The sequence below is a fragment of the Zonotrichia leucophrys genome, chromosome 17 (assembly GCF_028769735.1).
Source record: "Zonotrichia leucophrys gambelii isolate GWCS_2022_RI chromosome 17, RI_Zleu_2.0, whole genome shotgun sequence".
In the NCBI taxonomy this organism is placed as follows: Eukaryota; Metazoa; Chordata; class Aves; order Passeriformes; family Passerellidae; genus Zonotrichia; species Zonotrichia leucophrys.
The window spans coordinates 10687886-10711841 of NC_088186.1; the positions used below are offsets into that span (position 1 = coordinate 10687886).

Below are 23956 nucleotides of genomic sequence, written 5' to 3' on the forward strand. Positions count from 1 at the left end.
AAGAGCTCTTGCACACTGTGTTAGTGTTAGTGAGGACACCATGGTTGCCTTTCCATTGTTTGTCCCTATGGGGCTTTTTCCCAATCCCATGGGTTTGTGGGGTGAGCTGCTCTTCCTGTAACTCCAATGTTTGTATCTCCTACTCTGAGAGTCATGTTGGGGCTCTCCCGGTTTTTTTCTCCTCTGGTTAAACATCCGCCCTTCTCCTCAGTGTCTGAGGTTCAGGAAATGTTCCCAGTGCTGTGGTGGCTCTGCTGCTCCCCCATTCCCCTGCGCTGAGCTGGGGCAGGACCAGGGACCTGCTGAGCCTGTGAAGGGAGCCCTGAGCACAGCAGGGAGTTTGCATCCTTTTCTACACATTTCATGGTCTGGTCTGACATTATCACTGCGTGGAGTGTGAGGAAGAGGATTTATCTGGTGTGTCTGTTCCTCCTGTGTGTGTCCATGGGGGGCAGGATGCCTTTTCCTTCCCAGTGTGTATTACTTTGGCCCATTCAGGACATTTCTGACCCATTCTGGGTCAGGTCTCTGGATGAGCAGGTCTGGACAGGCCCTGTTTGGTTCAGACAACCATCTCAGCCTTAGAGAAAGAAATATTATGGTGCTTTATTTTTGTCCTCTCCAGTTCTGGCTCCTGCCTCCCTCCAGCACGTAGCTGGGCTGCCAAGCAGGGTCCATGCTGAGCATGAGCATTTTCACTTCCTAATATTTGACTCTAGGGTTTTTTGGACAAGCTGCATTTGTTTGAAAGCTCTCTGTCAGCTCCAGCTTTTGGTCTGATTGCTCCCCTAAGAGCAGTGTACTTAATTAGGCTGGAATTGCTATTGCACAATCAGCCAACCATAACGATGTCTTTAACCCAAGCAGAGAGGTTTGCTGGGGCACGGGTCCAGAGCTGCCTCCTCTGCCTGCTGCTGCAGAACAGGCTGACCTAGAAACAGCCAGGGAGCATGTTATAAAACTGCCTTTCTGAACTTCTGCCATGGCACATGACGGGCACACAGCTGCCTGTACCTGCCTCTTGCCTTCTGAAGGGAATTCTTCTCCTTTTTGATGTCCATTGTCTGGTAATCATTTAAAAGGTCAAGAGGCAAGGCTATATTTGCACTGAACACTGCTGGTCATTCGTGGCTCCATAGGCTTTTCTTCTCTGTGCATTTATGGAGCACAAAGCAGAAACCCCTGTTTGTCATGCTCTGGTTTAACCACAGAGAGTTGCAAAGTCATATGCAGGGTTTGCTTCCCAGCCAGAAGGAAGGATGCAGGTCCCAGACGTTAGGTCAAGGTGTGCATCCCAGAATGGGTCCCTGTCCCTGTCCCTGTCCCTGTCCCTGTCCCTGTCCCTGTCCCTGTCCCTGCCCCTGCAGACGTGGCTGGCAGCCCCACAGCCTGTGTTGAGCTCTTGTTCTCCCTTGCAGAGCATCCACCTGTCCTTTTTGCGCACGGTCCCACCCTACTCTCACCAGGCCAACGTCTGGTTTGAGATGATGAGAGTCTTCAACTGGAACCACGTCATCCTGATAGTCAGTGACGACCACGAGGGTCGTGCTGCACAGAAGAAGCTGGAGACCCTCCTGGAGGAGAAAGAGTCCAAGGTCAGTTCCTGAACATTGTCTTGTAGCTTTGTTTAAGCAACAACAACGAAACTAGAAGTCTTGGGCTGTTGTATGTATGTAGATTTCTGTATGTAAAACACCTTTTCTTTCCATTGTAACATGGCTAACATGCTTAAAGCATCAACAGTGTCTGACTAGTACCTGACAGAACTTTGTACTTTATTCATTTCACTTGCTTTGCCATGGTCAAAATCTCCTACATGTAAATCGACTACAAAATGAAGGGAAGGATAACCTGGAGCTCTGCAAATGCCTTGCCCGAGTTTCCCACCCAAGGAGAGGACCAGTCTCTCAGTGTAGGGAAGCACCTGCCCCACTGCAGCCACCCCGGTGCCAGGCAGTGCCAGCAGTGCCCAACCCACCCTGCAGAGCAGCTTCTCAATTGGCCATGGGGCTGAGCTCGGTGCCTGGCAGGGGCTCTGAGCCCTGGGCAGCGCTGTGGGCCCTTCCCATCTCATCGCAGCACACCCAAACGCTGCTTTCCTGACACCCCATGCATGGCAGGGCCGCTGTGGGACCTCGTCCTGCTCTCAGGGCCAGGGGAGCAGGGAGGGAGGCAGCCAGGGGGACAGAGCACAGACCCCCGGCCTGCAGGGAAAGGACTGAACAACTGCTCGAGGCCAGCACAGAAGAGCACAGGAAGCTGTGCCTGCAATCTGGAAGGCAAGGAAACACCTCCTGTCCTTTGGGGGGAGTCCAAGCACGTCCTCTCTCCTGTGTAGGGTGAGGTCCCCTTTGGATGGGCAGAGCCTGAGTTCATCCAGTCTCCAGCAGCATCAGGGCAGGCACCCATTTGGGGATGTTCCCTCCCAGGCAGGGACCCCAACTTGCTCTTTGCAGCCCCACCTGCAGCTGCTAGACCTTTGGCAGTCTCTCAGCTGTTGGGATGTGGCCATGGATGCTTCTTGTGGTTGGAGTTGGTGGCTGAGCTGAGAGATGGGACCCTAAGACTGCTCTTCATCACCTCCCGGGAGGAACAACTGCTGCAGGGGTGCAGGTTGGCACAAGCCACACTGACCAACAGACTCCTGATTATGGCAGCGATTTTCAAGAAGTTTCATCCTTGCTGCATCCCAGGCTGTCTCAAGGCACTGATGTTCCACCAGTCACAGAGGGATCCTCCTGCCTCCAAGGACAGCTTCCCACTGGGTGACAGCAGGACAGTAATCTTCTCCAAAGCCTCTTCCCAGCACAAAGCCCTTCATGCAGGGAGAGCCGTTGTCAGTCTCTCTCCCTCCTCTTGCATCTTTTAAATTCCCCTTTTTGTTTTCCTCTAGTTCCTCTGCATCCCATTCTGCTGTTCCCTCTCATGCCTCCACTCCCACCTGCCCCATGTGGTGCTTCAGGCACAGGGTGCATTTCTTCAGCCTGCTCACCCTGCAGGAAAGCCTTGGAGAGCTTGGAAGATGGGGAGAGAGAGTCTGTCCTCAGACCTTCCCCATTTTGCACTGCAGCTGCCACATCTTGGTGTGCTCTGGCAGCCTGAGAGCCACTCTCCAGCCTGGTGCACCTGCTCTGTCCCAGCAGGTCACCTTGTCTTCTCTTTGGGGTGTGCATCTTGTTGCTTTTTCCTTTGACAAAGGTCAGGCAGACTGGTCTGACTGGTCTTGCAGGTGGCAGATACCCCGTTGGGGCTTTCCTGTCTTCCTCCACCTCTTCTCTTCAGTCTCTCTTCTGATCACAGCTGTGCTGGCTCTTTCCATGCCATGAAGTTGCACCATGGGCCCCTCCCCAGCCTCTCCAAGGGCAGCCTGGGCCCTGGGGACGGAGCAGGCAGGAGACCTGATCTCAACCTCTTCAAGGCTTAGATCACAGCCCCTGAGGACATGGAGGACCTGCTCAGGGTCAGAGACTCCCCTGCCATCTGGGCTCTTGGTTTGGGGCATGGCTTTGCCCCCAGGGTCTGTGCCAGCCCTGTGTGCCATCCTGGCACCACTGTGTGGGCCTGCAGCTCCAACAGCACCCTGAGCCCAGCACCCAGGCTGTGCTGGCCAGCCCTGGAGTGCCCCATGAGCTGCTCCACCCAGCACAGCTCTGCTCATCCATGGGGCTCAGAAGGGAGTGCTGGACACTGGAACCAGAGCTTGGGGTCAGAGGTGGCAGCTCCCTGCTGTGCTGCCTGCCTTTCTCTTGGACAGTGACCTGCATGAAAGTGGCAAATTTTTGAGTGATTGCAGGAGCATGTGGTGGAAAGGGAACTTCTGATTTGTCAGTCCCTGTGTGAAACATGAAGAGCGGAGAAGGGCCGAAAGACCACATGGAAAAATGGGAAAAAGAGGATTACTAGTGTAGTTCTGGAAACAGGGCTAGTGACAGGGAGAGGTGACCAGGGGCCAGCCTTGTTCTTCTGAAGACTCTGCTGACCAGCCTGGGCCGAGGTGCCAGCACATCCCAGGAATTCCTGGTTGATGGCTGCAGCATGGATGACCAAGTTTTTGGCTACATTGACAGTGCCTGGGGAGAAGTGACCAGCGTTGCCTGATTGGAGAACATTCCTGCTGTTCTGCTGCATCTCTGGCCTCCTTGTAGCAGTCATTACTCCAGGGCTCACTGCAGGCCCAGCAGAAGCCACTGCAGAAATCCTCGCTGTGGGAGCCATCAGAAATGAAGGCAGACCTGGGCTCCAAGCAGATTTTGCCTCTTCACACACTTTTCCTTGCCAGGACCCAATTTCTTTAAGCAATGAGAAACTCATCAGGCTGCGTCCAAGGGGAAGAAAGGAAAGGTCACACAGCTGCATGGAAAGAAGACCTGGCAAGATGTCCTGACAAAGACTGGCCTGAATGCTCAGGAAAAGGCAAGCTAATGAGTTTGGAAAGCAAGATGAAGAGCAATCTGTCTGTCTGAGGAGCAGCCTGGGAGCATGGACCCCCACTCCTGGCCGGGATCCATTGCCATCAGGCTCTGGAGAAATGGAGATGAGAGTAGAGCTGTGTCCCACGCCCCATGTACACAGATCAGGGATGCTCAGCTGGGGCGGGGTCGAGGAGAAGATGTCTCACTATGTCCCACCAAAAGCTGCCAAGCCCTCTCCTGCAGGCCCCATCAGGTTGCTGTGCCTGGCCAGGCCCCAGGGGCTGCTCCCAGGAGGTGCTGGGGCTCTGTGTAGGGTCAGGGCTCTGAGCAGAGGCTCTGGGCCCTCAGCACAATGCCTGCCAAGAGGAAACCTCCAGCCGTGGCTGCCCTGCCCTGGGCTCCTCTGGGGCCAGGCAGCAACAGCAGCTGAGGCACAGAGCAGGGCAGGAGCAGGATCTCTGCTCCAGCCCCATCTCTCCAGGGTCAGTGCAGGCCCTGAGCCCCCCTGGCATGCTCCAGGCAGCAGCATGGAGACCACCAAGCATTGAGCCCCCCTAGCTACGCTTAGGGCCAGCCCTGGTCTCAGGTAGCTGCACCTCCCAGGGCCACCCGTGTGCTGCAGAGCCATGAGGTGCCCTGGGCCCTCCCCAGGCACCAGGTAAAAGCTGCAATGCCATCCCATGTTCACCATCGCTTCATATCGCCACGCTTTGAGCCAACACGGCACCTAGAGAACTTTATCTTTCTCTTTTGGATGTCAACAGAGCTCAGGAAGCTGCTCCCTCCTTTCAGGGGGTGAGAGGTTCAGCTGAGACCGCTCACTTTGTGTGGACTCTCTGAGGGTGGACAGGACTGTAATGCTGCTAGTGATGCTAGTAATGCTGATACTCTGAACTGTAACAGTTTGCCTTTATCCAGCACTTTCCGTACACAACATTTTGTCCTTTACTTCCACAGTAATTCCATGGAAACCCCACCACTTAGGCCCTTAGATTCTTTCTGAGCTTAAGATAAAACTTCCTTGCTGAAGAATCCCCCAGTCCCTCAAGGGAAAATGCAACTGCATCGCACCAGCTGTGCCACTCAGGCTCTGCTCTCAGATTGCTCCGTGACCTCCCGTCAGAGCTGAGGCACAATCTCTCCTGATAGTGGTTTTTGCGAGCTCCAGCGTTATAGAGACCCTTTAGCAAACAGTGGAGGAGGAGGTGGATGTTGGATTGCTTTACTACACGTCATTTTCAACTGTTTATAATATTCTTCTGTGTCTACATATTTTCTCTGTGCACATTATTCATCAGAGTAAAAAAAGGAACTATGAAAACCTCGACCAACTTTCCTATGACAACAAGCGAGGACCCAAGGTATATATGCATGGAAATGCACGCCGCCCACCAACCTAACTAGCAAATGAAAAATAGCCACAGCCAACAGAAAAATTAAAAAAAAAAAGAAAAAAAAAAGAGAGAAAGAGAAAAAAAGAAAAGAAAAGAAAAGAAAGAAAAAAAAATATCCATGACTATGTTTCTTGGTAGCACGTTTTTATGTTGAGATAGTTTGGTTTGGACTTGAGAATGGAAACTTAGCCAGCTGACCCTGGAAGGATTTCTTTTTGAAACATGCATGTGAACCAGTAATTAACTTGCAAGTTCTTTTTTTTTTGAAAAGTTGAACCAACCCCCTTTCCTCCCCAAAGGAAACAGTTCCTTGGTGTAAGTTGCTCACTTTGATTCCCAAAGGTTAACCCTGTGCAATATGTTTTTTTTTTCATTTCCCATGTTTTTGAAAAACAACACTCGTTTGAGTTTTCAATTGCATTTCAAAGCCTTTTTCTCTTTCCTGTACAATGCACGCCTCTTTTTGGGTCTTGATTGACTTCAGTTTGCATGCACAGTGCAAAAAAAAAAAAAAAACCAACCGAAAAGCCAAAACCTTAAAAGAGAAAGGAAGGAAGGAAGGAAAGAAAGAAAAGAAAGAAAGGAAAGAAAAAGCAAAAAAATAACTTTAACCAATCTTATTTAGCGGACTTTTGTGCAGTTTAATGAATTCTCTTGACCCTTTTCTAGATAGCATGGCTCTCACCACCAGTCTCAGGGCTCATTCACTAACCAGCTTTGCTCACACTCATCACAGGCTGAGAAAGTGCTTCAGTTTGACCCTGGGACCAAAAATGTGACAGCGCTGCTGCTGGAGGCGAAGGAGCTGGAGGCCAGGGTCATCATCCTCTCTGCCAGGTGAGCCGTGCTGCCCCTCCCTGCTCCATTTCCTCTCTCCCAGCGCTGGGGTCAGTGGACTTGGGGTTTGACAGCTTCCGAGGAGCCTGAGCGAGCCCGCACAGCCAGCCCCTGTCCCGGGCAGCCGGGGGTGCTGGGGGTGCTGCTGCCAGGCAGGGACAGTCCCAGCGTGCCTGGCTGTGCTGCAGGAGCAGCCCTGGGCATGATGGCGTGTGCTGGTCCGGCTGGAAGGAGGGCAGCCCGATGGCCCCAGCCTGCAGCACCACGGGCAGATGTGCAGGCGCTCCGCAGCGCCGGGAGCTGTGGGATCAGGCGAAGCACCGAGGGTTTAACCACTGCCCAGCAGTCAGAGTGCCCCGGGGGTGGCACCGCCGCAGCCCTGGCTCAGCGGGAGCCCCATGGCCCTTCCCTTGTGTCGTTGCAGCGAGGATGACGCGGCCACGGTGTACAGATCAGCAGCCATGCTCAACATGACGGGCTCGGGCTACGTGTGGCTGGTGGGGGAGCGGGAGATCTCGGGCAATGCCCTGCGCTACGCCCCGGACGGTAGGCACCTCCCGGGCCCCGAATATCACAGACCCACCCGGGGCTGCGAGCCCGAGGCAGCGGCGATGAGCGGCGGGATCGCGGTGCCGGCTGGGCCCGCACGGAGGGGCCCGCACGGAGGGCCCCGCACTCTGCTCTCCGTCCCTCCGCCCCCGTGGGGACCCGGCCTTGGCCACCCTGGGGCTGCCGAGCCCCAGATTCGTGTCACTGCGGCTTGGCAAGCTGCCTGTCACCCGGGAAGGCTTGGGCAGGGCCCTGGGGATGGAGCTGGAGGTGCCAGGTGCCAACCTGCAGCCCTGTGCTCGCTGTGCCAAGAGCTGGGCACGGCAGTGACGCTGGAGCAGCCAGGGCTCCCAGCAATGCTGACCTGACCATCCCCTGTGCCGCGGCAGGAGTGATCGGCCTGCAGCTCATCAACGGCAAGAACGAGTCTGCCCACATCAGTGACGCTGTCGCCGTGGTGGCCCAGGCCGTGCACGACTTGTTCGAGAAGGAGAATATCACAGACCCACCGCGGGGCTGCGTGGGCAACACCAACATCTGGAAGACAGGACCCCTTTTTAAGAGGTATTGGGGAAAGGGTCCTGCTGGAGGGAGCAGAGGACCTGGTGGGGGAGAGCTGGAAAAGGTGGGAGCATGTGGAGAAGGTGCAGGAGGACATGGTGGCTTTGTCCAGGGCCACTAAAGCTTGAGAGCATGTGGAAAAGGTGCAGGAGAACATGGTGGCTTTGTCCAGGGCCAACTAAAGCTTTCGGGCATGTGGCACAGGGCTGCCTGGACTGTCCTGCATGATTTGGATGTGAGGGCTACACATGTCCTAGAAAACTCTCCCAGACACAGGCTCAGGCAATGGAACCCAGTTTTTTCCAGGCTGTTTAGGCATCATCCTGCTGCCTGGCACCAACTCAGTCCATGTCAACCCATGCTACCCTGGGCAATGCCTGGACAGCTGGCATGTGTGGGCAGGGAATGACTCCAGGAGGAGAAGATTGGGGACTGTGGCCTCCTCCAGTGTGGAGCTTGATTCCATGGGTGGATATGGGAGAGAGGGGGGTTCTGCCCAATCAAGGCAGGGGGATATGTCCCATTTTACCTCAGTGCTGCTGACATGTTTCCTGCTGAGCATTCCAAGGGCTGTGCATGGGTCCAGTGCTGCACGCAGGGCTTGGTGGCAGGAGCTGTCCAGGCATGGGACAGGCTGCCCTTGGCTGTAGCAAACCCTGGTGCTGTGGATGTGGAGGCTGGAGTGTCACCAATGGGAGCATGTACCTGTGGGGTGCTGCTGCCAGGGCAGGGGGATCTGCAGGTCCTGCATGAGCTTCCAGACCCCAATCCCTGCATCACTGCAGCTGCTGGGGCCACAGGGGCTGGGCCTTGGTGCAGCAGCCGCTCCCTACAGACTGGGTTCTGTGCAGCATGAGACCTGCAAGGCCTGGAGATGGTTTTAGAGGCGTTTCTGGCATCCCCTGCAGTGACAGTCTTTGGCATGAGTGAGTCAAAGCTGTTCTTCACAAGTGACTCAGGCAATCCTTGTGTGTCTCTGCAATCACCTTCCCAGGGTTTGGGGGCTGGTTCTCTCCTTGGTGGTGTTTGTGTGTGCCTGGGCCACTGGCCAGGCGGGGTGGGCAGATGCCAGGCACAGCACCAAAGCTGTAGCAATGGGCACATCTCCCAAGGAACCCAGAGGAAAGTCCTTGGGTGCTGTGGGATGGATCATTCCAAAGGGAAGTGGGACTGATCTGGTAGAGAACAAGGGCAATGGCAGCAGATATGGCAGAGAACATTTGGGAAACTGATTCCATCCACCAGGAGGGGATGGCCACAGGTCTATGAACAGACCATAGGTAGCCTTGGCCGGACTTGTACAGGGCAGTGAGCTCATGGCAGGGAACTGAGAGGAAGCATTTGCCTTTCTGATGCCTTGTGAGGCACCTCAGGAGCACGGCAGGTGTTCTAGGTTGTCCAGCTGTGTTTCTCTCCCTAGGGTGTTGATGTCCTCCAAGTACTCAGAGGGTGTCACCGGCCGGGTGGAGTTCAATGAGGACGGGGACAGGAAATTTGCCAACTACAGCATCATGAACCTGCAGAACCGAAAACTGGTCCAGGTTGGGATTTACAACGGCAGCAATGTACGTGCAGGCTGGCCTGGGCGGGGAGGGCTGGCACTGGGCTGTCCTCCTTGGCCTCATGTCCATCTGCTTCCTCTGGGATCCATCTCAGGTCCTGACCAATGACAGGAAGATCATCTGGCCAGGAGGGGAAACTGAGAAACCTCAAGGCTATCAGATGTCAACCAAACTGAAGGTAAGAGCAAATGGCATTAGGGGCAGAGCTTCTCTGCTCTCTGTGTGCTGGGCAGTGACTTCATCTGCCTCCCACCTCCATGGCTGCTCTGCAGCTGGCAGCTGCATTTGCAAGGCCAGGAGAGGATATGGGAGAGAAATCTGGAGCATGTTCAAAGCACAACTTTCAGCTGGAGTCAATCTCGATAGGGCAGCAGGCATCCTTGGGTTTGGAAAGAGACAGGTGGGAAGTAGATAGGAGAGAAAACAGCACGGAAAGGTGGAGGAGCAAGGTGCTCACCATTTCTCATGGGAGCCAGAGGACACCTGTCATGGATTTGTGAGAAATGCAAGGATGGGCTCCTTTGGCTCCTTTGGTCAAGGCATGGTTCAGCTCCGTTAGACAGTGCAGAGGGCAGGTGGAAACAGATCTAAAAGCAGATTAAACCCTCTTGTGAAGGATGGGCAGATTGGTGACTGCAAGGCTGAACTCAGGAAATCCCTGAGGAGCTGATGGCCAGAAGCTGGAGGTAACACTGGCAGAAGGTCCCACCAGTCCTGCTTTGCTTCTCATGCTCTTCCTCTAAGTGTCCCTCAGCAGCCCCTTCAGTGACTGGATCCCACTTTAGTGACTGGACCCTGGCCAGGCTGATCTTCCCAGTTTGGCCATTCATTTGTTGCACTGTTCATTTGTCCAGCAAGGGAAATCCCATTCCCACTGGCAGCGTTGTCCCTGCAGAGGTGCTATGGGAACATTGTGATTGCTTCTTTTCTCAAAGGTCCAGAGCAGGACTGAAACACCTGCATGAACTTGGGGCAGTGTCTGCAGCCCCTTTCCAGGCACCACTCCTGGCTGTGTCTCCCATCAGTCTCCTGTTAGGGAAAGAGATTTTGGGGCTCAGCTGAAAGGGCCACATGAAGGAGGACACTCCTCACCTTGGGTGCAGGGAAAGCAAATATTCTTGGTGTTCTTCTTGGCAATGCTGTGTTTACAGTTGGATTTCATGCTCTTAAAGGTCTTTTCCAGCCTAGAGGATTCTCTGTTTCTCTGATTCCACATGCCAGAGCTGCTGGGCTGAGATGGCAGCTGGGGAGGGCACCACGGCTCATGTGGGAAGGGCAGCCCAGCTCCCACCATGGGAATGTAGCTCTGGAGGGAAACACAGACCAGAGGGTGTTTGTGCTTCACCTCACAGATTGTGACCATCCACCAAGAGCCCTTTGTGTATGTGAAGCCCACTCAGGCAGATGGGACATGTAGGGAGGAATTCACCATCAATGGAGATCCTGTCAAAAAGGTTTTCTGCACTGGACCCAATGAGACCATCCCAGGTAACTCAGTCTGCTGGGGACTGCCATTCCAGGAAGGGGTCCCAGGGAGGGTGCTCAGTCACCCAGGAGGCCTAGAGGATGAGGCACAGAGAGGTGACAGCACAGCTGGCCCCCAGACACACCCTCCTCCCCATCAGCTCAGCCTCACAGCAGCTGGGCCCTGGGATCCAGGGATTTGAGCCCAGCAGACTCTTTCCCATTGTCTCTCTTCTGGATGGGCTCCAGGGCAGCTTTGAGGGATTGCATCCCAAATTTCTATCTCCTGACATGTTCCAATTCTCTCTGCCTTGCTCTTCAGCAGCAGCAAGGACCCCAAGGCACCTTAGCACATGCTGCACTGACACAGCGCCAGTTCCAAACTGTCACAGAAACTGTGTCAGGATCAGGAGTGAGCACCTGGTGTGGGTTGGGAGCTGCTCAGCAATGCCAGCCTTGCCCAAATCCACCTGAAGGGCTCCCCTGGGCTCATCACACCTTCCTGTGCACAACATCCCCCCAGAGTTGTGTCCTGGGCTGTGCTCAGCCTGCCGGGCTCATGTCAGGACTCCTCCAGCACGTGCACTGAGCCCTCTCCTTGCCCTGCAGTGGGTGGGCAGCAGCCCCTCTGAGCCCACCTCCCTGGGACATGGCAAAGGATGGGACCCCTTTCACCCAGCCTGCCCACACCCCCGGGGCTGGAGGCAGCATGGAGGCAGATGGCCCTGAAGGACAAGGTGGTTCCATCCCACATGGAGCCCGAGCCGTGGGGTGGCTGCTGTCCCTGGGGACAGGGGGATGCTGTGGGGGTCCCTGGCTGGGGCTGTCCCCACTCATGGCCCCCCTGTCCCCCCCCAGGCCGTCCCACCGTGGCCCTGTGCTGCTACGGCTTCTGCATCGACCTGCTCATCCGCCTGGCAGGCGTGATGAACTTCACCTACGAGGTTCACCTGGTGGCTGATGGTAAATTTGGTACCCAAGAGAGGGTGAGTTTGGGCAGCCTGTGATCTTTCTTTGCCTGTCTCGTGTGTTGAAACACCCCCACGCCCTTCTCCTGAGCAGGGTGGGTGGAAGGGCAATGCAGGATTCCTATAAACTGCAGGGTCCTGGCTGGTGGGGGATGTGTGTCAGGGCAGGGGTCTGACCCGGCCTTGGCTCCCTGGCAGGTGAACAACAGCAACAAGAAGGAGTGGAACGGGATGATGGGGGAGCTGCTGAGCGGCCAGGCTGACATGATTGTGGCTCCCCTCACCATCAACAACGAGCGGGCTCAGTACATTGAGTTCTCCAAGCCCTTCAAGTACCAGGGCCTCACCATCCTCGTGAAGAAGGTATGGGCTGGGTGGGAGCTTCTGTAGAACACGGGAGGTGTCCGTTCCCCAGACTGCAGTGCCCAGAGCAGCCCCTGCAAATTCCAGCCTCCAGGCTGCTGGTTTTAATGTAGGCTCTTGTCTGCACCAACTGAGCCTTCCTGAGCAGCAGGAGCTTGGGGCAGGGCCCCTGTGGGTGCAGCTGGGGGGTGCCAGCGCTGTTCCCTCTCTCCTGTGTGCAGGAAATCCCCCGCAGCACCCTGGACTCGTTCATGCAGCCCTTCCAGAGCACGCTCTGGCTGCTGGTGGGACTGTCTGTGCACGTGGTGGCAGTGATGTTGTACCTCTTAGACCGATTCAGGTGAGTGCACTTTGGGCCACTCGGGATCTGGAGGGGACAGGGAGGTGCTCCTGGGAACTGTCCCCTGGGTCCCTTGCTTGGGCACGTCTTGCAGCCCTTTGGGAGCTCTCACAGGGACTTACCCCACCTGCTCTGCCCCACCAGCTCCTGGCCCCTCTGGCTGCCTAAGCTAAGGGATGTGGATATTGGGGTACCCAGCACGTGGGGATGTGGAACACACCTGTCAGAGCAGGTGCTGTGCAGATCCCTGACCAAGGGCACTGTCAGCTTCTGGGCTCTGAGAGAATTTCCTCTTGGCCTTCCTTGGCCCTGTGGCAGCTCCTCTGAGGGCACCTGTCTCTGCCTCAGCCCTGTGCCCAGAGGCTTTGATGGCTGATCTGCAGGGAGCCCTCTGTGCTGCAGTGGGAGAGGCTCGAGCAGGCCAGGGTCAGATGATCTTTCTGGTCTGGAGAGAGTGAGATGGGACCAGCAGCAGTGTGAGCCAGGCAGGGCTGCAGGTCAGCACGGGGATGTGCCACAATAGGGAAGAGCTGCCTGGGAGCAGGCACAGTCTGTAGGAATGAGGGACTCAGGGCTGCACCAGGACACGTGGGGCACAGTGGGGAGCCCTGGGAATCAGGGTGAGGGGAATGACAAGGGTTCTTCATCTTGTTTTCCAGTCCATTTGGCCGGTTCAAAGTAAACAGTGAGGAGGAGGAGGAAGATGCCCTGACTCTCTCCTCAGCCATGTGGTTCTCCTGGGGAGTCCTGCTGAACTCTGGCATTGGAGAAGGTGAGTCAGAGCTCACAGCAGGGCTGCTCTGCCCTGCAGCCCAGGCTCTGAGCTGGGCAGGCTGGGGGGCAGTCCCTGCCCTCCTCCACAGCCTCCCCCTGAGCCCTCCCTGGAGCAGGCTGCAGGAGATTTGGTGCTGCTGAGTGTAGCACATTTGTGGCAGGTGTCAGGGCTTCCTGCCATCCCCAGCCCCGGGTGGGAAACAGGGCAGGGAAACCTGGGCTGCTTGTCCTGCCCAGGGTTACCCACCCTCTCAGGGTGGCACACAGCGTGCCCTGGAAGGAGCTGGAGGCTTTTTTTGGTTCAGGCAATGCAGAGGCTCCTTGCACAGCTGCTGGCAGAGCAGATAGATGGTGCACATCTGCAGCTGCCATTGGGCTCATGAGGATTGACATAGCTTTGGCAACCAAGCCAAGCCCTCGTGGTGCTGCTCTGATCCCTCCTCTCTCCCTGCAGGTGCTCCCCGGAGTTTCTCTGCCCGTATCCTTGGCATGGTGTGGGCTGGCTTTGCTATGATCATTGTGGCTTCATACACTGCCAACCTGGCAGCCTTCCTGGTGTTGGACCGACCTGAGGAGAGGATCACAGGCATCAACGACCCCCGGGTAATGACCCCTTGCTTGCTTTCCCCTTCCCTGGGGCACATCACATGGCTTGTGGCTCCCAGAGCCCTGAATCACTACGGCTGTGATCTGTGCTGGGGGCCAGACCCAGGGAGCTGTGCCTGGGCTGGTGCTGATGAGTCTGAGCCCTTGCCCTGGGTGGGAATGGACAGACGTGGGCAGGGATCAGCAGGAAAACAACGTGCCCAGAAATAGCCTGTCTGCAGTCAAACTGCCTGCCAGTTCCTGGAGAGCCTCCTCTGCCCACCGAGGAAACGATTCATTATGGATGAGTTATAACTAATGAAATCGTCCCTGCGGTGCAGTCAATACTCTCCACATGCCTCAAATCCATTTCCTGCTCTGGCAAGGACACAGCCACAGCTCATCAGCCCAGGCACGCAGGAATGTGCCCTGCAGCATCACGGACCCACAGCATCCCACACCCTGCAGTGTGCCCTGCCCACAGCACTGCCGGACCCACGGCATCCACGGGGCTCCTGCACCCTCAGTGCCTCCATGTCCCTGTCCCAGAGCATCCCCTGGTCCAGCACCGTGCTCCCACAGCATCCCCTGCCCCAGCACCATGCTCCCAGAGCATCCCCTGCTCCCAGAGCATCTCCTGCCCCAGCACCGTGCTCCCAGAGCATCCCCTGCTCCCAGAGCATCTCCTGCCCCAGCACCATGCTCCCAGAGCATCCCTGCCCCAGCACCGTGCTCCCAGAGCATCCCCTGCTCCCAGAGCATCCCCTGCCCCAGCACCGTGCTCCCAGAGCATCCCCTGCTCCCAGAGCATCCCCTGCCCCAGCACCGTGCTCCCAGAGCATCCCCTGCTCCCACAGCATCCCCTGCCCCAGCACCATGCTCTCATAGCATCCCCTGCCCCAGCACCATGGTCCCAGAGCATTCCCTGCCCCAGCACCATGATCCCAGAGCATCCCCTGCTCCCACAGCATCCCCTGCCTTAGCACCATGGACCCGGAGCATTCACTGCCCCAGCACCATGCTCCCAAGAGCATTCACTGCCTGTGGCATCCTTTGAGGAGATCAAGGTCTTCTCTAGAGAACAGGTGCCTGAAGGAGATGGGAGATTAGGAAACAGCTTTGGGCTGAGAAAGTTTTGCTGGTGAAGGCCAGAAAGCATTGGAGCCCTGCCGTGTCCTTTCAGCTGCGCAACCCCTCGGATAAGTTCATCTACGCCACGGTGAAGCAGAGCTCTGTGGACATCTACTTCCGACGGCAGGTGGAGCTGAGCACCATGTACCGGCACATGGAGAAGCACAACTACGAGAGCGCTGCCGAGGCCATCCAGGCAGTGAGGGACAAGTGAGTGCCTGGCCACGCTGGGAGGGCCTCGGGGGCTCAGCTGGGTGGAGCAAGCAGGGCAAAGCTGGGGGAGCTGCGGCCAAAGCGGGGCTTGATGGCACCTCCCAGTCCTGGTGCGTCCCAGGGCTCGGTGGGGAGCACAAGCTCTGCGTGAGGGGGGCATAGTGGGAGCCCTGGCCATGGCCTCCCTTCCTGGCCTCTTTTCTTCCTTCAGTGCAAGGCTGGGTGGCTTCAGTGTTTCAGTCCGGGCTGCCAGCACTCTTGCTGCAGAGCAGCTGGGCTGCCCAGCCTGACCCGTGCATCCTCCTGTGTGTCCAGCAAGCTCCACGCCTTCATCTGGGACTCGGCGGTGCTGGAGTTCGAGGCCTCCCAGAAGTGTGACCTGGTGACCACGGGGGAGCTCTTCTTCCGCTCCGGCTTCGGGATCGGCATGCGCAAGGACAGCCCCTGGAAGCAGAACGTCTCCCTGGCCATCCTCAAGTCTGTACACGGCTCTTGCCTCCATGCTGTTCGTGCCAGGCAGTGCCAGCCTCCCCCCAGAGCTGCCCTTCCATCGTGACAGAGGGACCCTGAGAGGCTGGGCTGGGCACCCACAGCTCCGGCGCGCAGGACTGGGGAAGAGCAGGGAGCTGGAGGGGGCAGAGCAGGGCAGGGAGCAGAGTCAGGGCCAGCCAGGGCTGCAGGCAATGCGGGCAGAGAGCAGCAGGGCTGTGTGAGCAGCCTGTCCAGCACTGTCTGTGTGAGCAGGGTGTGGGTGCTGCCATCACCCTGCTCCTCCCTCGGGGTCAGCCTGTCCCACAGCACTGCCCTGCCCTGGTCATGCAGGGCTCTTTTCTTTCAACTCTGGCTACACCTGTTACACAGGGGTACGTCTGAGTCCAAGGCTTTTACAGCAGCACTGACCTGCAGTGTGGGGTGTCACAGTCAGCCTGATATTATGGGTGAAAAGGGATTTCCTTGTGTGGCCTTGGCAATGCCACACTCATTGCAGACAGAGAAATGTCACAGTGGAGAAACAGGCAGCAGGGAAGGAGCAAGTGAAGGGAGGGAGTCCTGGGACATTCATTTTAGGAGAGACAGGGTCAGGAGCCACGAGGGTCCTGCCCAAGATGCAGAACTGAAAGGCCTCAGGGAGAATGGTCAGGATGTGGAAGATGGGCCAGACCCAGGGAGCCATGGTCCCTGTCTGTGGGATGATCTTAACATGGTGAGGGTGGCAGCAGGACAGATGGGACTTGGGACCAGCACGTGAGAAGCCTGAAGTGACCACAGGGGTCCTCAGTATCCTCCTGGGAGAGGGTGGGGAATCTCAGGGCTACAGATGTCCCAGGAAGGTGGTGGGGGTGTACCAGGAACAAGAGGGAGGAAAGTGCAGGGAGTCTGTGGTGGGATGTGTGCTCTGTGCCCACTCCATCCCCACGAGCTGTTCAGGACATGGTTTGTGTCCTCCCAGGCTGTGACACCGAGCTGTGACACTGAGCTGTGACACCGAGCTGCTGGGGTGTGCCAGCCCTCAGTGTGCACTGCAGGCAGCAGTGCCCTGGCCTAGAGGGTGCTGGGGGTCACCAGAAAGGACTGGGGTCCATCATTGCCTGGGGTCCAAGTGGCCCTGGCAGGCAGAGGAACCCTGCAGGAGGGAACTGGTAGATGTCCACTCCCTGCAGCCTTCTCCAAGAGCTCTTGGAGCACTGACAGCTCCATCCTTCCCTGGTAGCACACCTTCCCCATGGCTTACACGTGGCCCTTTTGGCAGCAGGCACTGGCCCAGAGCTGCTGCAGGGGCAGAGGGGAGCTGGGGGTGCCTGCTCACAGCACTCTGCTGTGTGTGCCCATGCAGTGCTGGCAGCCCCTGCACACAGCCCACACACTCCTGTGCAAAGGTGCACACACACACACACACACACACACACACACACACACACAGAGCACATCCCTGCTTCCTGTGCTAGGAGGTGCAGGCAAGCCCAGAGCCCTGGGATGGAGGGCACAAAGGCACAGAGTGTGTGCCCCAGCTGCCTGTGGCTGGTCCCCAGTGACTGCCCTGTCCTGTCTCCTTGTGCTTGCAGGTCTCATGAGAACGGCTTCATGGAGGATTTGGACAAGACTTGGGTGAGGTATCAAGAGTGTGATTCCCGTAGCAATGCCCCAGCAACACTCACCTTTGAAAATATGGCAGGTTTGTTCTGCAAACCTCTTTCTCCCCCTTCCCTGGGTAGCCTGCTTTTGCTCAAGACATCCTCCCTGGGGCTCTCCTCTCAGGCCAAATCTCTGCTCCTTCTGGATTTGTGCTTTCCTAGTGCCGGGAGGCTGCTGAGGTGGACTTCGTTCCCACCTTGCTCAGAGCAGTTCCACAAAGCTTCCCCCACCTTCCCTGGGTGCCCTTCTTGCCAGTGGGGCTGTGGTGTGAGCATGGCCCCCCTCCCTGTGCCCTGGCCCAACTGTGGCTGTCACAGTGCCATCAGAGCTGGCAGCGATGCAGAGAGGAGAACAGCACCTCGGGGGAGGCGAGTGAGAGCCCTGCTGCAGGAGGGGCTGGAGGCCAGGGGCTGCCCCCAAGTCCTGAGGAGCCCTGGGCAGGGCCAGAACAAGGATAATTGATAGAAAAGGGTTTTCAACTTGTAAAGACTCTGAGAACCCTGAGACAGGCTCTCGCTTTGCACTGAGGTGGTGCTGCTGGTCCTACAGCCAGACAATGCAGGGATGAGGGATAAGGGATGGGACCCCGTCTGCACCAGCACTGCTGGCCAGTTACAGGCAATGGAGAAAAGGGGTATTTTGCTCCATCTCCTCAGACACCACTCCAGAAATGTCAGCCCCAAGGGTTGCAGGCATCCAAGGACAGCACAGAGCTCTGTGCATGGCTGTGTTTCCTGATGAGCACCAGGGCTGGGTTCTGGTGCAAATGGCCCCACGGTCCTGGGGATGGGGAGTGCCCTGGGGCTTGCTGTGCCTGTCCCCAGCAGTGCTGCAGCTCAGTGTCCCCCCAGAGCTGGCACTGACACCCCTCAGTGCCCAGGCTGTGTTCCCCTCCCGGCCCTCCAGGACTGGGGGGAATGGCAGGGGGACCCCGGGTTGGCAGATGCTCCCATTGCTGAGCACGATGCAGAAGAAATGAGGGATGGTGTTGCAATTCCACTGCCCCATGTAACTTTCCTGCTTATTTCAGGTGTGTTTATGCTGGTGGCTGGAGGTATTGTTGCCGGGATATTTTTAATATTCATAGAGATAGCTTACAAAAGGCATAAGGACGCGCGGAGGAAGCAGATGCAGCTGGCGTTTGCGGCCGTTAATGTGTGGAGGAAAAACCTGCAGGTAGGACAAACCGTTTTTAGAGCAAATCTCCACCAGGTGCGTTTTCCATTCCTTCACCAAATCAGTGAATGCAGAGCTGTGGATTAGCATGGGGCCCTCTGTCCCCCACCCCACCCCCGTAGCTCCAGCTGGGTTAATCGGTGCCTGTTAAGCTGTAGGGTAGTGTCCCTGTGTCCCTGCCTTTTCCCCGGGAGCTGCCCCTGCCCGATGCCGTCTCTCCCAGAGAAGCTCCAACAGGGCAGAGGCCTGGCCCAAACACCCCCAGTGGAGCTCGGGATGGGGACTTTTCTCTGCTGGGGACCACATGCCAGAGGCACACCTTGCCCTGGCTGAGCAGGCAGTGCCAGCACGGCTCCTTGCAGATTCTGCCCTGCAGCCCGGCTCCAGCCGTGCTCAGCAGCAGATGGGAAGGTCAGCCTGCTGCCACTGACCGTCCCTGCCCGATGCTTAGGTGGAGGAATGCTCCAGGGATAGTTTCCATCACCTTCCCTTCCCTGCCTGCTCTGCAGCAGCATGGTAGCCCTTGCCATACCCAGGACCAACTCCAAAAAGAGGTGGTGCGTGCTCTTGTCCTTTGGAGACAAGGACATCTCCCCACTCAGGAGCCAGCAGTGCCGGTCCCTGTCAGTGCCAAGCCTCCCTTGGTCTCCTTTAATGGGGTTGTTGCTCTCCCACGCTTCTCCTGCTGCTGGAACATCTCTGTGCCGCTCAGGCAGGGAAGCCCAGGAGGGTCAGAGGTGCCTGGCAGTGACACTGAGCCGTGGGCACATCTGTGGGCCACCAGCCTCACAATTCCCTTCCCCTGCTGCTTTTGGGGCTGAGCCCCACAGTGCCCCTGACCCCAGTGTAGGGCAGCTGGAGGCTCTGTCTGAGTTGCCTGGGCTGGTTTTTCCCTTGGGGAAGCGCAGCGGCGTTCCCAGAGCGAGAGCTCCTTTAGGTGGCTAAAGGACACTGCTGCTCACAGCAGAGCCAGCCAGGCAAAGAGAGAGGAGGAGGCTCGGGGAGCCCGAGGAGCCCGGCGGGGCCCCGGGGAGCAGCGCTGGCTGGGGCTGCGGGGGGAGCAGCGAGGGGAGCACGAGGCCGGGCTGCTGCATCCTGAGAGCTCGCTGGGTTCAGTTCACCGGAAAGAGTCTCGGAAAAGCCATTTCTCAATTTTTTTTCTCCTTTTTTTCCTTTTTTTTCCTTTGCTTCCAAAAAGCAGCAGCACCGAGGGGGTTAAGGCTGCTGGGACAGAGCACACTAGTCGCACTGCCATTTTTCACTTGCCAACCTTCTAGAAAATACTGCACTGGGTCCTTGGGCAGAGTCTGTGGGACTGTGAGCAAAGCATGCTGCCCTGTGGGGGTAAACAGCCTCATGGTAAAGAGCCGTTTGACATTGTAAGACTTTTCCACAGGAGGAAACGTCAGAGCACTAGTATCTGGTACATTGCTAGAAGGTAGGCAAGTGGAAAGATTTATTTGTTAAAACAAACAAACAAAAATAATGGTTTTTGGGATCACAGTTTTGCCATGGCTATTTCCTGAGATGCCATGGAAGAAAAAGACATTTCATTCCATTCATCTTGCTTTCCTTTCCGTTTGTGCATGTCCGCAAAAGAGAGAACTGAGAAGGAGGAGCAAATGTATCCCCGAGCATGCTCTACGCACCAGCGGGATACATTTTGGTTACCCCCGTGCGGTAGCAGAGCCAGACCTGGTCACTCCGTCCCCCGTCGGCAAGGTCACACTCATTGGCACCAAAGCAATTGGGGAGGACTCGTTGCCAGCGCCCGGCGCCGAGCGCGGCCGGGCCCCCCGGCCCGCGGCCCCCGCACCATGGCGGCTGGTGCTCCCAGCCTGCGCCAACCAGGTCCGACTCGCTAACTCCAACGCCTACATTTTTCAGTTCTGTTTCTCTTTGAGTTCATCCCGACCCGACGACATCATGGCACTAACGCTTTGCTTCCTCCCTTTCTTTTCCTTTGTATTTTTTTTTTACTTTTCTTTTTCTTCCAGTTTCCTTTTTGTTTTTTAGCCTGTTTTACTTTGGAAAACAAACCAAACCACCACCAACAACCACGTTCGGCTTTGCACAACTGCATCATTTGAATTTTTGAACACATTTTTTTTACAGAATATTCATACAATGACTTCTCTTTCAATGCAGTCCTCTCTCTCTCTTGTGGCACTAGGATTCAGCCTCAGAAAAGGCCCTGAGCACTTTTTTTTTTAGTGGTAGGTGCAGCATCTCACGTCTCGGTCCAGCCAGGCTAGCGGTGGAAGCGAGGGGCAGGGCGCCAGGCAGAGCATCCCCAGGAAGCGAGGTCAGCTGTGCCGGCCTGGCTGCAGACACCAGGAGAGCAGGGCTGCCTCCCAGAGGGGTTCCCAGCGCTCCAGACGCGAGGCCGGCCCCCCGTAGCTGTAGCAGTGTGGTGGCTGTGCCGTAGCCCTGGCTCAAGGAGGCCCTTGGAGGACTGGGAGTGGCAGAACACCTCCAGTAGCTTTCTCACCTAAATGAAGGCCATGACACGGGGCAGTATTCAAATAGATTTAGAGTTTCCAACAACACACTAGAGATCTAATTACTTATACATATTCATTTTAGGATAGAAAAAGTGGTAGAGCAGAACCTGACCCTAAAAAGAAAGCCACTTTTAGGTCCATCACCTCCACCCTGGCCTCCAGCTTCAAGAGACGTAGGTCCTCCAAGGATACGGTAAGAGGAAGAAGAACAATTCTGCCCTCTCTCTTTCTCTCTCTTTCTCTCTTCTGCCATCCCATCGACTGCCACACACCCATCCCGAAGCTGCCAGTGTACATGCATAGCTCATGTTCGTCACCAGTCAGTCAGTCAGTCAGTGAGTCAGTCATCCCGTGTACCTGAAAGGATGCTGGGATCCTGGAGGGCAGGCAGGAGGTGGCTTGGAGTCCTGTGATGAGTTGGGAGATGCAACCGAGTTTTTGTTTTGTTTTTTTGTTTTCTTTTTGCCTGGATGATTTCTGATGTTCCTCTCTGTGCTTCGCTCACCTTACCGGTGCTGACCTCTTGAAACTGATGACATTTTTTCTTTTTCTTTTTTTTTTTTTTTTTCTGTTCCTAAGTGTTCCTGTACCTGTTTGTCATTGTATGCCTAAAAACAATCACCCCGATTTAATTTGGGCACCGTGTCACCTCACCAAGAGCCATGCGTGTCACACTCTCTACATGTGATTTTTGTTTGTGACAATTAGCATTCGGAATAGTCCTCGCACAGGAGTGACAGCTGTCTCTGGTTATCATCAGCAGTAATGCAGCTCTAGAAAAGAGATGAAAAGGCTCCAAAGAGGAGGTTGTTAAAGACCCAGCCTTGGTTCAAACTTGTGTTTTCCGCTGCTCTCACATAACCAGAGAAAATTTCCAAATTGCTGCCTCTAAAGCCAGCTGTTTCCAAATGTGCAAATGTGTCTGCTCGTGCTGGAGCTTCAGACACTTCAGCGTCAGGTTGGGCTGTTGGTCTGTCGGACTGAGCCGTGTCCCTCTGCATGTCGCCGTCTGTTGTATGACACTCTGCACTGTGGCTACTCTGTTGTCTCGTGTGGCAGCGCCCGCTGCGTTTTGCTGCCCGACCTCCTGGCGCGCCGGGCTTGCCAAGATCCCGTCCCCGGGGCGACCGGCGGCTTTGTGCCGGGCTTGCCCAGAGCAGGTCCCCGCCAGGCTGCCCGAGGCGCAGCGGGGACGGGGGGACGGTGGCAGCGTGGGAGATGTGGCCCCCGTGGCGGGGTGCCCGTCCCCAGCCGCAGGCTTGGGCGCCTCGGGGACAGCATGTGGTATCGCAGGGGGTCTCGGGGCCACGGCTGTGTATGAGAAATGGAGGAGGCTGCCCTTGGCACCAGCGCAGGCTCCATACCAAGAAGCTCCTGGAGCACCCCTGGAATGCGGCCCTGGGGACAGCTGAGCCCTCGGCCGGGCTCGACTGCCACCATCTCACACAAAGTGCTCCTCTCACTGTCACCTCGAAGCCTGGAAGTCATGGGGGAAACACCCACACTCTTCCCACTCATCATCTGCACCCCCAGGGAAGATGGGTATCCCTGTCATCTCCTGTGCTGCTTCTGTGCTCCCTGGGTGGCACCTTGTCCCAGTAATGCCCCCATGTCTGGGGTCCCCTCTCCCCACTGCTGCACCCCCGAGCAGCTCTGCAGGGAGGTCACAGGGTGTGTCTTTGTGGCCTGAGCTATGACCGGGGCAGAGGAGACAGAGATGGGGTGGGAGGTGCAGGGGGTGGTGCAAGAGTGAGGAGGAGGAGGAGGAGGAGAAGGACAAGGAGGAGGAGGGACAAGTAGAATGCCGAGAAAATAGAGAGGAGAAAAATTGGCAGAAAGATCTGCATGTGCTGAGTAGACCCCCATGTTCTGATGTGTTTGAACTACTCCACAATTAGGAAACCAAGGATTCCTGCCCTGGGAGAGCAGCAACATGATAGTGCCCTGGGGACCTGGGGGAACCAGTGCCACCGGTGAGCAGAGGAGAGGGGGAGAACCCAGGAAAAATGGGGCAGCTGGTGTGTGGCATCCCTGGTAACCCCAACGTTGCTCCTTCTTCAGGGAATCATCCTGGTCCTGATCCTGCTCCATAGTGTGGCATCCATCCTACACCAACCAGCCCACAGCCCTCTGTGCCCCCAACGCCCTGAGCTGAGCAGGCCCAGTGCCCACCTGCACCACAGGTCCCATGGATGGGCAATGGAGCTGTTCTCTCCCCTTCCTTGGGGTCCTGCACAACACAGAGCTCTCCATATTTGGGTCCCAGTCATGCTCTTCTTGCTACATTGTTCATGGGCAAACTGTGGAGGAAGATGACCCCACTCATCCCAGAAGATGGTCCCCACTTTGGGGGCAGCTGCACAGTCAATTACTTCCCAGTGCTCTGAAGCCTGTCACAATGCTCTGCCTGCCACGGGGTGCCATGTCCAGGCTCCCAGGACGCGTTCCCCAGGGAACTGGGCTAGCTGGGTCAAGAACAGGCCAATGGGGTGAACGTCCAAGCCGTCATGGCCAACTTGGAGGCTAGCAGCTATGGCAGGAGGTCCGTGGTGGAGCGAGCTTTGTGGTGATGTTGGGCAGACCTGCTGGTTGCTCTGCAGTGTCAGCAGCCAGCGGGAGCGGGGTGCTGCCACCAGCTCATGTCACAGCCTGTGCTCGGTGACCTCCACTTCCATGCAGCAGCCCTGGCTCAGAGACCCCAACGCCCTCCTGCTGGAAGGCCCCATGAGTCCGTAGCATGCTGGGGCACGTTGCCTGGGGTCCTTGTAAAGACGAGAAAGCAGCGAGGTGCTCTCTTTCATGATGCTCAGCAGAGCTGCGGGCCCACACCAGGTCTTAGATGGGCAAGGCTGGAGAGCCCTTGGGGCTGGAAGGCCAGGCTGACCCCAGCCCCACGGGCTCTCCTGGCTAGCGAGCGAAAGACGCAGACCTGGCGGCCTTGCTTCTTTCCTTTCCGTTGTCGGGAGTTTTAAAAATGGATTCTGCTCTGC

The 23956-nt window shown here is 56.7% G+C and overlaps 1 protein-coding gene across 25 annotated transcripts in view; it reads left to right on the forward strand.

The window, feature by feature from the left end:
• The window catches only part of GRIN1 (glutamate ionotropic receptor NMDA type subunit 1), a 40573-nt gene that overhangs the window by 11817 nt on the left and 4800 nt on the right, over positions 1–23956 (forward strand). For 4 of the 25 annotated variants that reach the window (XR_010442221.1, XR_010442222.1, XM_064727541.1 and 1 more), the window contains exons 3-21: positions 1419–1595; positions 5711–5773; positions 6543–6643; positions 7068–7189; positions 7582–7756; positions 9174–9318; positions 9410–9493; positions 10668–10803; positions 11638–11765; positions 11946–12110; positions 12332–12450; positions 13110–13222; positions 13679–13827; positions 14993–15150; positions 15469–15630; positions 17217–17326; positions 18317–18462; positions 20062–20313; positions 21049–21159. Coding sequence is in view for 18 of the 25 variants with exons in the window: in XM_064727541.1 (XP_064583611.1) it covers positions 1419–1595; positions 5711–5773; positions 6543–6643; positions 7068–7189; positions 7582–7756; positions 9174–9318; positions 9410–9493; positions 10668–10803; positions 11638–11765; positions 11946–12110; positions 12332–12450; positions 13110–13222; positions 13679–13827; positions 14993–15150; positions 15469–15630; positions 17217–17326; positions 18317–18462; positions 20062–20313; positions 21049–21159 (2616 nt within the window). In the remaining 7 variants the exon portion in view is untranslated. Of the gene's footprint in view, positions 1–1418; positions 1596–5710; positions 5774–6542; positions 6644–7067; positions 7190–7581; positions 7757–9173; positions 9319–9409; positions 9494–10667; positions 10804–11637; positions 11766–11945; positions 12111–12331; positions 12451–13109; positions 13223–13678; positions 13828–14992; positions 15151–15468; positions 15631–17216; positions 17327–18316; positions 18463–19858; positions 19901–20061; positions 20314–20712; positions 21002–21048; positions 21160–22864; positions 23948–23956 lie in introns of those variants that run through there. The other 21 variants (XR_010442224.1, XM_064727546.1, XM_064727547.1 and 18 more) reach the window with 12 other exon arrangements.